Source organism: Centruroides vittatus, unplaced genomic scaffold (assembly GCF_030686945.1).
Source record: "Centruroides vittatus isolate TY-2023 unplaced genomic scaffold, ASM3068694v2 scaffold_1015, whole genome shotgun sequence".
NCBI classification, from domain to species: domain Eukaryota; kingdom Metazoa; phylum Arthropoda; class Arachnida; order Scorpiones; family Buthidae; genus Centruroides; species Centruroides vittatus.
The window spans coordinates 3087315-3102915 of NW_027122666.1; the positions used below are offsets into that span (position 1 = coordinate 3087315).

Here is a 15601-nt window from a genome sequence, read left to right on the forward strand (position 1 = left end):
ACTTTTATACAGAAAATTAAATATCAGGTCAGTCCATAAGTTCTTGCGCATTTTTATGACCTTGAGAAAAATCTTGTTTTGCTGTTAAAAATGTCAGTCTAATGTGATAATTTTTACATGGAAGTGTTAAATTGGATCTCATTCATATAATACTGTTCAGAATTGTGAACATTTCAGTTGTTTACTTTCGTTAAAATGGAAGTAACCGACGAATATAAAAGACACGTTTTATACTTTTTATTTTTAAGTGGTGAGAATGCTACAAATGCAGCCAAAAAAATAAATACTGTACATAATCAAATCGTAATTAGTTCAAGGACTGCGCAGAAGTGGTTTGAAAGATTTAGAAACAATGATTTTAGTGTGGAGGATAAGGCTCGTACCGGAAGATCCGTCGTCGAAGTCGACGGATCTTCCGGTACGAGCCTTATCCTCCACACTAAAATCATTGTTTCTAAATCTTTCAAACCACTTCTGCGCAGTCCTTGAACTAATTACGATTTGATTATGTACAGTATTTATTTTTTTGGCTGCATTTGTAGCATTCTCACCACTTAAAAATAAAAAGTATAAAACGTGTCTTTTATATTCGTCGGTTACTTCCATTTTAACGAAAGTAAACAACTGAAATGTTCACAATTCTGAACAGTATTATATGAATGAGATCCAATTTAACACTTCCATGTAAAAATTATCACATTAGACTGACATTTTTAACAGCAAAACAAGATTTTTCTCAAGGTCATAAAAATGCACAGGAACTTATGGACTGACCTGATACATAATAATTTGAAAAGTTTAACTATAATTTTTATATGAGAAATAATTTTAATTAATTTTGAATTTAAGTTTAACAACTAAATAAATTTAATAATTATTTTAAAATAATTTCACTATCAATTAAACAGTGAAGAAATGGGTTAAAATTGTATATACAGTAGAGATTACTGTATATACAATTTTCATTTCAAATTTTTAATAGTTTTAATTGATCATCATATGAATCTGGAACTTATGGATCAGAGGTGACAGATTATTGAAAATGTCAGATTACCAGACAATTTTATATTTTTTGAAAATTGATAAGTTATATGTGATCTGAACATTGCAGATATTGCTGTACATTTTGTATCAGCACATGCTGCTGTAGGCTTCTAGTTGCACTGCAATTTGAAAAAATTGTAGACCTATAAATTTTCACTGTCTTTCCTTAATATTGAGAACGGTGTTAGATAAATAAAATTCAAGACTAGATATGGAAAACTTAGGAGCAGGAGTCTGTGATTTACTATATGCAAACTTCTGATGCAAACTGGAATTCACATTATTTCAGTTCAAAAATTTTCCCCTGAAAGAAGTTTGTAAGAACAAATGAATGAAAAATATTAAAAATTGTTGTTTGGCATTGTGATGATGTCACAATAAATAATTGCAGGTTTGTTTACACATGCTTTATAATCAGTCTGAAGATGATACAGTGTGTGATTGTACTATGTTAAGATTGTTCTGTGATTGTTGCATAAACGGATATTAGGATAGCACCAATAAAACTGTTCAATTTTATACAAAATGCAGTAACATTTGATTTGAGTTTTTTTAAATAATATTTTCAATTCAGTGGTGAACCTCCTGTTTCAACATCCATCGCTGCACTCCCCTCCTTAACTCAAGGTTTTTAGAATACTACATGTTTAAATAAATTTTTATTCATGGAATGGAGGTTTAATGATGATGTCAAGTTTTACCCAGATGTATCGATAAAAAAAAAAGCTAACTTGTGAATACAAGTTAGTTGGTGAGTACATTTTTTTGAAAAAAATGCCAAAAAGTTGTTGTGCAGTGAATAGTCACACTCATGAAAACTAAAAAAAGTGAGTTTTAATATTTTTCTAGTAATGATGGAAGGCAAAATAAATGAATAATGTTGTGAAAAGAAAAAACTTCTAAACATTATTATAAGAACAGTAATGATCATTTTTCTCTATTTAATCTAAAATATCATTGATAAATTTTTGACTACATATGCATTTGAATTTTATTTTAATCAACCGTATAACAGGTCTTGAGTGTTTTTAGAAATTTTATACATCAATCTCCCAGTACTGATATAATTTTTAGTATGCCTACTTTTTTCTTTAATCCAAAAATTATTTTGATAAAGATTTCACATTCAAAGATTAAAATAATGATAATTTTAACATAAGCACATTTTCATTGGAAAATTTATAAAGTTTTTTATTGTATTTTTTAAGATTCTTTGGGAAATCAAATTCTGATCCAAATGATCCCAGATATATCATTTTCAGTATTTTCACTTTAACAGGAAAGCAAAAGCAATTAAACAGCTTGATAACTACATAAAACCTGATTGAGAGTAATTGTATGCTTCAACTTTCAATTTCTTATTGCTTTATGTGAATATATACAAAAATAATTTATTTAGTTTTATTTCTTTATACACATTCTGGAAAATAATGTGAAGTCATTTAAATTACAAATTTGATGGTTTTTTTTAAGTATCTTTTTTATCTTTATCCATAAAAAATGGCACATATATAAACTAGAGCTGTAATGTTCAAATGAATAACACCTAAATGCAACTTCCAGCAAATAATAAGTAACAGATTTACTTGTTATCTATATCTTTATCCAAGAAATGAATAAATATCATTGGGGAGAATAATTTATTAGAAAATATTCTCACTGCTGATATTTTTGTATTCACAGGGTAGCTTTATTCATACATCTGGGTACTTAAAGACTTGATGTCATTGTTAATCTTACCTGTACTAGCATGCTAGATTATTATTAGACAATTTCAGATTATTGGCTACTTTCCAGAGGATGTACAGTACATGTTCCAAATTAACAAACTTCTACTGTATTTTAGTTTTTAATCATTTTGAAATATAACAAAGTTTTTATATTTCAATATGTATGCTGGAAAAGTCATATTCCAAACCATGTAGAAAATAGATAGGAAAATCATCTTTTCAGGGTGAAATGTTACGAATAATTTTTTATATACGTATATAACTTCTAAATCATATACTTTACTTTTCAGTTGAATTTTTATGTGAATGCCCAATTTGTATAATAATGTGATTTGTATAATGACAATATCCAATAGCCCTAGTTTACTGTTTTATTTTCTACAGTATTTTATTTCTTATTCTCTTAAAAGAGTCAGCACTAAGACAAAAATCATGTACACTATATAGATATACATTTATCAAATTGATAAATCAGTCCTAGTGCTGACTTTGTTCTCAAGGATTCTCTCCTTCTGAGTAACAGGTCTTCTTCAACATCTTTATAAAGACCAAATAATGGACTCTTTGATCATCATATGAAATATCACAAGAATGTGATTCTATCGCTTACCATGTTCATCGCTTACTTTCTTGAACAAAGAAGCAATTCGATATTACTTGTTTAGTTAGGGTTACTGCGCACAACGCAGTTATAGTACAAACAGTGCACTTAGTTAGCTATAGGCGCGTTAGCCCAAAGGGCTAAATCGAACTACAGAATCAACCACTTGTGTTGCATCATGAAAAAAAGGTGAGAAATTAGTGTTCCCATGATGAGGTTCTTAAGGTTATTTAATTAAATATTTATAATTTACACAAGGGATGATCAAAAATAAATATTACAATTATAATTTGATTAATTTTAATATTATTAGCATTAATTTATATATTTGTTTAAAATTATTTATTATTACAGTGAAATTATAACTAAATAAAAAGCTATACATAATTTGTGATTTAATAAAATGATAAATATTGTTAACTTAAAATTATTTTTATTGTGTCAAATTTATAAAATTTTATTTTAGTAAATATTTTGTTCTTTTTGTTGTAATATATATTATGTTAAAAGTGAATAATAAGTCAGTCTAATTAGAAACATACTGTATAAAGAAGGTTTTTAAAAATTTAATCTTTAAACAAATTTTAAATTATTATTTAAAAAGAATTGGTGTTTAATACATGAATTATTTCAAAATAATGAGATTATTATTTATATATAATTTATTTTATTTTTAAAACTTTTTAGTAACAACATTTTTCAAGCAATAAAAAAATTACATAATTATACATTTAAAAAAATTAGATTGATATAAAGTATCATTTCTGAATGCCATGGAAGGCCTATTAAGTGGATGCTTAAGTTATTCCCAGTCAGTGCCGTGAGTAACCAGTATGGTTGTATCCAAATTTTTAATAGTTTTGGAGAAATTGGTCAGAGATTTGGGTAGCATAACTGTAAAAATTAATATATATATATATTTACAAGAAACAATAATTGCTTTCCATAGATCTTCACTATTTGATAAATATGATAAATTGAAGTCTTTTTTAAAGTTTTTAAATTACTTTTGAAAATTCATAATTAATACTTGTACAGTACCTCTAAATCTCTTGTTGAAAACCCTTTTCATATTACTGTGTGTATTTTTTGATATTTCTGTCACAAATATCTGGATTATTCTAATTCAAATTGCTCTCAAAATAAAATTTTAACTATTAGAGTTTACTAAAAATTAATAGTTTTGTTGAAAACATTCAACTTAGAATTCATCAAATTAATCATGGCATTTATTTATTGAAATAGATGTAAATATAAAATTTGAAAAAATTGAGAAATATTGCTATTTCTGATTACTGTTTTAAGAATATATTATATTGAAAGTGTTATAACTTTAATAATTAAGCAATTTAAATATATAATCAATAATTTAGACATATGAAGAAAGGTTTGCTGAGATCTTAATTCAGTTTCTTCAAATTGAATGGGAATGTAACCAAATGATTGATTAATGATCGATTGAATGATTAAGTATGATCCTTGAACACTATTTGTTTTTATAAAATTTATAAATGTAGCAAACACAGCATTGATTTTGCTCTACTTAAAGGTTTTGAAGATTTATGGAAAGTGATCCGAACAGTCTTAGAAAAATACTAGAAGAATTGATAATTGACTTTTATTTTATTAGTATAAATTGTTGACATGCACTAAATTTTAATATTTTGTAAAAGAGAGTTTAATGTTATATTTTCTATAAAATGTTAACATTAAATTAAGAGGTTATTTTTTATATAATCATATGTTATGAGTAGGTTTTAAAAAAAGTCAGTTACTATTACTACTATATATTTAGAATAGAATAGAATCATTATTGGATATTAATTCTATTCTATTCTTTTTTATAATATTTATTATAAAAAAATATTTAAACAAATTTTTGTAATGGAATAATAAATATGCTAATGACTATATTTTCAGAGTTGTTGGAATATCAGAGATTTGAATTTATTTATTACAAAAAAAAGTATGTATATATATAGGTATTAATAAAATCTTTTTGGATTTAAGATACAACGTAGTTTTATTTTAAAATGTAGTTATTTCACTAATATACAAATATTACACACATCAAATGTTTACGTAAGCTGTAGGTTTTAAATCATTGTCCATTTAATAAAAGAATTTAAAGTTAAATGGGAAAATGTGTTAAATTCCAAATGGAATTACATTCATGTCCTTTGATTACAAGAAAATATGGTTGTTTAAAATTTTTGATCATCCCTTAATTGAATATGTATTATAATATTTGATATTTCTTAGTTTATTTAATATATCTTTCAAATTTAAAGGTTTAAATCAAAATATCATCCTGAAGAATGTGGGAAAAGACGAGCCGATCAAGTGGCTGCTTTAAAGAAAAGGCTTGATGTGTTTTTAGAGTTATTAGATAAAGATGCTATTGATGCTGTGAGCATAGATGTCGAGAAATCAGATCAAATTGTCCATTTGTTAGATGCAGGTAAATATCTGATATAAAATTGTTTTGTTTAGATAAAACTTTCTTGAATATTTGTAATAACTTTTCTGAATAAAGTGCGTTTTTTTTTTTTTTTTTCCTTATAAATTTTTCATATATCTGACAGATTGCATCCATTTATTTTTTGTTGAAAATTAATATAAATATGTATTCCGAGACCGTGTCTTCTTTTTATTTGTATTTATATTCACTACTAGGTGTATTAAGAGAGACAAGGCTTTTTACAAGCCTTGTGTCTCTTAATACACCTAGTAGTGAATATAAATACAAAAATTAATATATTAACTTAATAAAGATTTCCTTTTTCTAATTTTTTTATAAATATATTCAAAAAGAAGATAATCAATATAACAATTTTACTATTATTTTATTTCATATTTTTAGAAGTCAAATATTTATTGACAATTAAATACTTTAGAACAGTGTTTCCCAACGTGGGGCCCACGCCCCACAGGGGGGCAATTTGATTGTTAAGGGGGACAATTCGAAACTCGTCCAGAGTTTAAGTTAGCCGTATAGCCGCTGTATGCCGTATTTATTGTAAATATTGATTTAAGTTAGTTTTAATTTTCTAGAACTTTCCTTTATAACCCTTTTCCCTTGGGGTGGGATTAACAATTCTGGGAACCACTGAGAACAAAGAGATGAACGAGGCCCTGAGGCCGGTGAAAGAGGAGAAAGAACATTCTTTGCCCAGACCTCGAGGTGGGCAGACGTGAGTTGTGGTGTTCCAGGCTGCGTTTGGCAATGACTGGAAAGTGCAAGAGACTTTGATGAAAGGATTGGGTTTTATCGTGGTTACAATAAAACAGTGTGGCAATTAAGTGCAAGAAAAAACTTCAACGAACACGACAACGAGAGACTTTCCAAAAGAGTTCAACATATATGTTGGGGGACCATAAGAATTTTAGAAAGGCTTAGGTGGGGCATAGCACAAAAAAGGTTGGGAAACACTGCTTTAGAAGATTATATCTTCATTTTTAGAATATAATTCTTCTTTCTTTCTTTCTTTCTTTTTTTTTTTTTTTTTTGTAACCAAAACTAGTATAAAGGAATTTGTTCTATTTAACTGTTTAAACACAAGATTGACCAAAATTGCCTTAATCCATTTGAGGCAGAATTGCCAAAAGGAAAGTTCTTTGACTGGTTTTGCTGTACAAATTCCCCTCAAAGGTTGAGGGGTAAAAACAATTTTGTCTTCAGAAAGAGCAAAAGTTAAAACAGTAAATGGCTTTATGAATCTACATTTGTGTTATATCTTCATAAATAATTTATAAAATCAAATTTTTTATATTGTTTCAAATAAAATGAGAATTTCATTCTTTTTACTGAATGATGGGAAATAAATTTTCTGTATTTCTACATATTTGATTTCCTTTACAGCAGTTGTTCAGTATTGTTTACTACAAAGATATATATACTACTATATATATATACACTTAGATATATAAATTAGATTAAGTTTTTGTGATAACCTAACCAATTACTTAAATTTTAGAAATTGTCAGGTAATTGATGAGGTTATCGCAAAAAGTTTATGTAGCTAAAGGGCAAAAAGCAATGAACAATATAAATTAGATTGTTATTGTGCCATAAGCAGTCTAACAAAAAGAGTTTTCAATAAATTTTTTCTATACAATTATAGTTAACTGCTAGGAATTGTTAGAAATCCTTTTATAAGAAATTGATGTATGATATAGTGTGTTTATAGGATGATTCATACTGTAAATTATATGTGAGTGGTAATTATTTTTGTGGTTTAAAATTTTAGAGATGATTAAAGAAATTCTGACAAACTTATTATTTCATGTACCAGTCAAATAAATATGCTATTCAGATCATATAATTTGACTATACTTATATAAGATGAGAAATTTAATGTTTTTTAAAAATATTGACATTGGAATAAAGGAAGGCTTTTAAAATGTGGGATAAATAATAACTATAGTTTATTTTGATGGATTTATTATGAATAATTTCATTTTTAATGGATGATTTTCAGCAGCATTCTATTTTAATTAAAATACATATTGATTAATAAAAAATTAATAATTTTATAATTAATCTATAATTTTTATTTAGTTGTTATAAAACTAGAAGGTGGTACTGATAATGATCTCAGGGTTTTAGATGAGCCTTATGAAGAGGAAAAACCTAAAGAAATGGAAACACTTCCTTTAATTAAGAAGTAAATTATTAATTTCAAATTAATATTTCATTTCACTCTTACAATGTTTTTAAATCTTTAAATTATATCTTAAGGGATGATAAAAAGTCAAACAAAGAAGATGAAGAGGATGAAGATGAAACTGAAGAAAAACCAATAGTAAAAGTAATTAATTTATTACTATATTAATGCATTTAGTAAAAATACATTTTTTAAAAGAAATTTCCTTGTGTTTATGAAAATATGTGCTAATTAACTATAACGGGTGGCGAACCTATGGCACGCGTGCCCAAAGTAGCACGTAAAAGAAGTCATATGGCATGTAATGTATCATATGATTTCTGTCCTTTTCAATCATCCTTTCTGTTTATCACCTAATCATCCTTTTTTCAATTAGATTTTTTACATTTATTCGAATTAAAGCATATTTGTTTAATTTCTTTAAATATCATTATTCGAAGTCTTAAGATTTTGGCACACATTAACATTTTTAAAGCTAAGTATGCTTACAATATGGCATGCGGACTCAAAAAGGTTTGCCATCCCTGAACTATAAGATAACAAAAATCATTTGATATTTATGAATTTTATTGATTTATTTAACTTACAGATTTTTAACTTTTAACAAAATATGTAACTTAAATTTTAATAATAATAATAATGTATTTATTACTGTGTAAATACATTAACTTTTTGCATTTGCATCTTCAATACAGGATGCATATTACATTCCCAAGCTAACCTTTTTCAAGTTTTAATGTCTCAAAAATTGGATGTTCATTAGATTTGATGATACATTAGAATTGAGAAAAAATGATTTATCTTATAGTAAAAATATATGCAGCCATATCTCAGTTAATGTTATTTCTGGTAACAAAGCCTCAATATAATGAAGTACAGTACATAATTTTCAGCCCCATTTAATGTAAAAATATTAAAATTTCAAAATCAACATCTGGAAGTCATCCAGTTGCCAAACAATGATAACTTGTCATGTATTTCAAGTTATAGGTGTATATGTGTGTTAACAGTTTTGTGCATCATCAGAGTAATTTAGTCGTTACTGACACTTTGTAAGGTGGGTTTCAGTGTGATGTACTGCAATAAATGAGTATGAAGAAAAGAATAAATTGTATTAAAAGAGGAAAATAACATTTAATAGATTATAAATGAAGATGGCTCAATCAATAGGTTTCAAAAATGTGGACAAAGAGGATGTATGAAATTTATTAAATGCAAAAAAAAGTTTTTTAATGGAAGATCTAGAAAAACTTGTTAACAATGAAGGGAAAAAAAGGAGAACAAAATTAAAAAAGTCCCTACTGGAAAAGTGTTAGTAACCAAAGATTAAAAAGGATGTTTTATTGACATAGAAAATGATGATTATTTAGGCAGAAGAGGTATTGTTAATTGCAACAGATCTATACAAATAATTGTTAAATGAAAGAGTAAAGTAACCATAAACAATAAACTTTAGATTCCTATTTTAAAATGTCATGATTTTATACTTTTTTTGGAATGTGATATTGACTTTTTATTTAATAAAGCTTTTCTCTTTTCAAGAAAAGTCTTTTATTTTCTTTACATAAGAACATACCCCTATTAAGGCCATAGCATTTTTATCTCTGAGAACGAAGTTTTGCTTAACAAAGTAATTTTGTGGAATGCATCCTCTTTGTTGATTGAGGTATACCTGTATCACTAATTAGTTATTAATACCTATATTTCTGAAATTTAATAAGCTGCTTCATTATTGAATATGAAATTATATATCTCATTGAAAGTTGTAATCAAAGTAATTGTAGAAACTTCTTTTCATTTAAAATAATAGAAATAGAAATGTGAATAATTTATTGCAGGAAATCAGAACTATTATAATTTGTGCAAATTTAGATGATATTAAAGCATACTAAAAAAGCATGTTATCTTTAATACTTTTTCAATTTTTGTAATTTTAACATGGAATTATATATAAGTGTAAATTAAATTTCTGATTTTAAACAATATATTTGCTAGTATTTATTTCAGAGTTTTTGTTTGATTTAGGAACCAGAAGAAAAGATTGAACCTCGCCGTAAACGATCAAGAGATTATAGCTATGATGAAAATGATGACAGTTCTGCTGATTCAGAGAGTGAATTAGAACCTGCTGCTGCTGCTGGTGAGAAATTATTCTTAATTTTAAAGAATTTAAAAGTAAAAAATTATATTTTTATGTTTTGAGCAGTTTCAAGACTTTTATTGTAATAACAAAATGTGTGCCTTTATAATGAAAATAGAAATCCACACTACTTTTTCAGGAGCCAAATATTTTATTGTATGTAAAAGTGTTTTTGGTATTTTAATGCTAGTTTCAGTTGCTGAAAATTCTTAAAATGGAATATCAGTCTACGCATCATAGACTATAATCAAACAGTTTTAGTTTAAATTATCTTGTGCACTTGTATTTAGTGAATATGTAGCAAAAGCATAATATAGCTTGAGGAAATGTTTTTGTCTACATTTGTGTATATGGAAATTTATTACTGTATATGATTGCTGATGAATGAAGATTAAAATTTAAAAATGCTTTAGTATTTGATATAATTTGTTATTGAGAACATTAATATAAGCAATAAAATACTTTTAAAATTTTAGAGGAGGAATGTGAATCTGTTGTTCTTGGAGATGACGCTTCAGATGTAAAAAAAAGAAAAAAGAAAAAGAAACATAAAGAAGATTCACGAACAGAACAGGAAGGCAGTATTGAAAAGGATGATGATGATGCTCCTGTAGAAGAAAAACAGGAAAATGAAGATACTAATATGAAGAAGAAAGAAAATAGTAAATTAAGTTCTTTCAAATTTAGATTATACAATGTTGTTCTTTTCCTTAAATGTAATTAGATATGTCATGAAAATGCAAATAAGGATAGTGGAGATTTGTGTGTAACAGAAAGTTTTAAAAACAGAAATACATAACTAAGACAAAAATTGGAAATCACCATCCAATTTTACATTTTAATTAGTATTGAAACAATACTTTTTATAAATCCAAAATCCAATATCATCTTAATGTTTCCTTATACTGTATAATAAAAAGTATATTGGATTATTATAGTTTTGGCCATTTTTTAAAATTTAATAGTAATATATATACAAAATGCCTGTAAGTAAAGATCATTAGTCAAATGTTTATAGTAATGTCTTTTTAAAATATTTAGTGTTGTAACTGTTCTATCAGATTTTTAGAATAATAATTTGAAATATTAGAAACAAAATTCTAATGTTTTTATAAAAGTTTTTTATATTTAATAATAATAATTCAGTTATAGCTAGTCCAATTATAAGATAAAATGAACTGTTCTATATTTATTTATTAGGATAATATTTAATGTACTAATTAACATAGGATATTAATGTTAATTATACAGAATTATTTAAAAAGGACTTTGAAATCATATAAAATTTTAATCAGAAGACTTAAAGAATAAGTTGAAATGTTGATTTATAACAAAACACATAAAGTTTTATTTTGAACAGTTATTTTGTTTTGATATGAGTTCTGTTGGTGATATGGCAGGGATCCCATCTAAATTAAAATTCTTGCCAAACTCAAAGTAGCACATCTGTTGTCAATCAGTAATAGCAACTGTGACTTCAGTTTTGGAGATTAGCATGATTAGCAGACTGGGATGGAATAAACACTAGAACTTTAATGAAACACCAGAAGGAAAATCAAGAGCCACCAAATCTGGGAAATAAGGTGGTGATGATATTGTGGATTGTGAATTTGTTCTGGTTGTGGATTGGTTCTTCTTGACAAATTATTAACTGGATAACATTTGAGCAAATCCCAGAAATTTGCTTAGGCTTTCATTAAAGAACTAATGTTTATTCTACCCTTGCCTGCAAATCTCACTGAGCTCAAAACTTGATTCTCTGTTGTAGTTATTTATAAAACATATGTTAACTCAAGTTTGGCAAGAAATTTAATTCAGATAGAATGTCTGACATATCCCCAATGGCACTCACATTAAACCAAAATGACTGTTTGATATAAAACTTCATGTGTTTTGCTATAAAGTAAGCAAAAACAACATATAGTGAAACCAGTTTTACTGTAGTCTAAATAATATAAACAAGATGTAATTCAGTTAATATCATTCTAATTGGATCATGTCTGCAACCTCCATCACTTATTTTCTACTTCATAGAATCAGTTTTACTGTTTTTATATATAAAGAAAATTTGACAACACTAATTGAAAACAATTACAAATGTACTTGTATCTTTCCTTGATGATGATACAGTAGACCCCCCCTATAACGCGGTAGATACATTTCGTGTTGTACAAGTCACTTAAATACATGAGCCAATCACAGCCCGGCACGTGTGCAGTTTAAGAGCTATGGCTATTTGAAAGGTTTTCTTCCATAAAATTAATTGATTCTAGACTAATTTGACTTAACATTTCCAAATCATGTATAATTTTTTGGAATAATCCATATAAATTATGCTATAAACAAAAAATTGTAGGATTACTTTCTGAGTGTGCACCATTCGACGACACCATTGTTTTTGTCGCGGAGCAGCTCATTGAATGGCAGGCGCGTGTTTCCTGATCAGTGAATTTTTCGCAGAAAAATAACTTAACTTTGGAGACATCATTAATAAAAATATAATTTTTATGGCTGTTGAATAATAAATGTTTTTTAGTAGGTCCAGTGCTCATTTAAACTCAACAGTTTGTACAATATCTGCTATTGGTCCAGATTCGACCAATCCTGTCGTGACATGAGTTGGCAATGATGTTTTACCGTGTTATACGAGTCTCTTTTAGTGTGTTATATGAACATGATTACAGTTTTTTTGCCGTGTTATATGAACCCGTGTTATAGGGGGTCCACTGTATAATGAAATGTCATTAAATGAGGACTTGCTGTACATTATTGTTTTATAATATAAAATAGAGGGTTTGCACATTTTTGTTATGCTTTTATGTTTATAAATAGTGTAATGTTGTGTTTGAAAGATTACATTTGTAAACTGTCATTTCATCTTATGTTTACATAGAAGCAAATTCATTAAAATAGTTAAAGCTGATTTCTTTATATTTACAGATACATATAAAATTTTCTAAAATTAAATTTAAGGTGAAAGATGCAGAGAATTATTTAATTTAACAATATTCTATGGTTATGAAAGATCATTTTGTAGTGGCAAATGCTGATGCACAACTTCTCTAGTTTAACATATAGAACAGTTATGATGTGCATGATGGACTTTGTTCTGTCCCACTTAAAGATTTTTCTGCATAAACTGGTTTAAAAAATTTTTCTATCTTTTGTTGAGGTGCTTTTGACCAATAATTTGCAAAAGTATCATAAATGATCATAGTTTTTAAATATATTTTCATTTTCAGTTTTCTCTACAAACTTGAATACGTAGTTCAAGTGTCCTTTCATTTTACTCAGCTTCATTTTTGGTAAATTGCTATTATTTTTTTTCACTTTGTATCAGAAATCTCCACTCATTGCATCATGTCTAAATATCTTATGAACTAATAACCTGGATTATTTTAATTAGCTTCTAGCCATTCATCAACATTTTCTAATGTAACTTCCTGTTCTCTACCCTGACGTAGAGCTCATAAAAATATTGTCTCATGTGTTCATTGTGTGTGGTATAGTATCTCTCATTCAATAAAAGTTTCTTCCAGGAATTTGTCAGTGTTAAAGATTTAGTATCTCTTATACATCTTAAAGACTGATTATTATGTACTTCAATTTCATTTTTGAGTTCTAGAAAGACAAACTTTCCAAAACTAAAACTCTCTCTCTTTGGTCTTTTTTTTCCATTGGTTGGATCTTCAACCTTCAGGATTATACAGTTTTTTGGCTGTGTATATGATACCTTATTCCATAGATTGATTGAGAGAAGTGGTATTTTAGTGACAGATAAATGCACTTATTTTGCCCATCACTGCTACAAAGCTTCTCAGCAGCTAGCAGCGATGTTAGAAAGCTTCTTATTTGATCATGTTCAAATTCGTTGAGCAGTACTTATTTAAAATACATTAAAATAAATCTTTTATGCAATAAAATTTTTAATTCAAATAATTTTAATAAAATTATTCTGTAATTGTTGCTTAAGATATTTCTTAAGCAACAATTACAGAACTATTTTATTAAATACTATTGATGATGATGAGAACAGAATCCAGAAATATTTTAACGTATTAATTGTTTTTAGTTGTTTTTAATTGGAGTATTTAATAAGTAAACAAAATATTTTGTTCGCTTCATTATTATTATTTTAAATTAAGTTTTACAATTTAAACTTAGATATATTTGAAGAAAAAGATAACAAAAATATAGAAACTACAGAGCAGGATAAAGAAGTTATTGCTGAAGATTCTGTTCAAAAACCCCGACCTCTTCACAAGACCTGTTCAATATTTTTAAGAAATCTTGCACCTTCCATCACCAAACAAGAAGTGGAAGCTGTGAATATATTTTTCTTCTTTTTATGGAGAATTTTTTTACATATATTTAAATAATTACTTAATTTGTATTACTTTACAGATGTGTAAACGATATTCTGGTTTTCTGAGAGTTGCAATTGCAGATCCACAACCAGAGAGACGTTTTTTCAGGAGAGGTTGGGTAACATTTGAACGCACAGTCAATATAAAAGAAATATGTTGGAATCTGAATAATATCAGAGTGAGTTTCCTTACCTTATATATAAATTTTATTTATTTATCTGTTAAATTCTATTAATATTTCTGAATAACTAGTGAGTGTTATGTTTTTTACATTTAACTAAATGAAATTTATATGATTTATATTTGATGGTTTATAATTATAAAATAATGAAAGCTTTTGACTGCAATAGATGTCAAAGTTAAAATTTTAAAAATTTTAATAATTATAGTACTAGGATATCATGTGACTTTATTGTATTGTGATAGAAATGAGGTGGAGCTGGAAAGAAGTGATCCTTGCACTTGTTACACACAAAAAAGGCAATCCTTATACCTGACAGTCATGGACGGGTGAACTTTGCACTTACTGCCATGAAAGAGGTTTTCTTTGCAACTGCCAATTATGGGAGAGGAGATCCTCATACCCTGCCAGCCACTGGAGATGCTTGCATTGGCCAGGCACACACAGATTATTCTTGCACTTTTCAACACAGTGGGGTGATTTAAAAACAAAGCAATTGATGCCAATGCTCATCAATGACAAAGTGGATAAAATCACTGAACATTGATAGTTGGTTGTAAGTTCACGCCTGGCCAATGGGCTGGCTATGTGGAGTTTTCCATATTTTCTTCATGTTAGTAACACTTAAATAAGGAGCATTTTTCCATGAAAGATCTCCTGAGAGGTATTCCTTTCTTTGCAGATTGCCCACATGTTGTTTTGAGGTATATGAATAAACCCAAAACTAAATCAATTAATGCCAATTGCTTTGTTCTTGTGTTTTGTTCATTTTATGAGTCTATTTTCTGTTAAGTGCATGCAATGCTTTTTTTTTACCTCTAAATTCTGTTAGGCATGCTTAAGCAGTATGGACATTATCACTCTGACTCAA

At 27.2% G+C, this 15601-nt stretch overlaps 1 protein-coding gene across 2 annotated transcripts in view; it reads left to right on the forward strand.

Annotated features, from left to right (window-relative positions):
- Positions 1-15601, forward strand: part of Ars2 (arsenic resistance protein 2) — a 56184-nt gene that overhangs the window by 26181 nt on the left and 14402 nt on the right. For both annotated transcript variants that reach the window (XM_067283891.1, XM_067283892.1), the window contains exons 6-12: positions 5667-5836; positions 7937-8042; positions 8117-8186; positions 10068-10182; positions 10659-10844; positions 14347-14507; positions 14587-14727. In XM_067283891.1, the coding sequence (XP_067139992.1) occupies positions 5667-5836; positions 7937-8042; positions 8117-8186; positions 10068-10182; positions 10659-10844; positions 14347-14507; positions 14587-14727 (949 nt within the window). The remainder of the gene's footprint in view (positions 1-5666; positions 5837-7936; positions 8043-8116; positions 8187-10067; positions 10183-10658; positions 10845-14346; positions 14508-14586; positions 14728-15601) is intronic.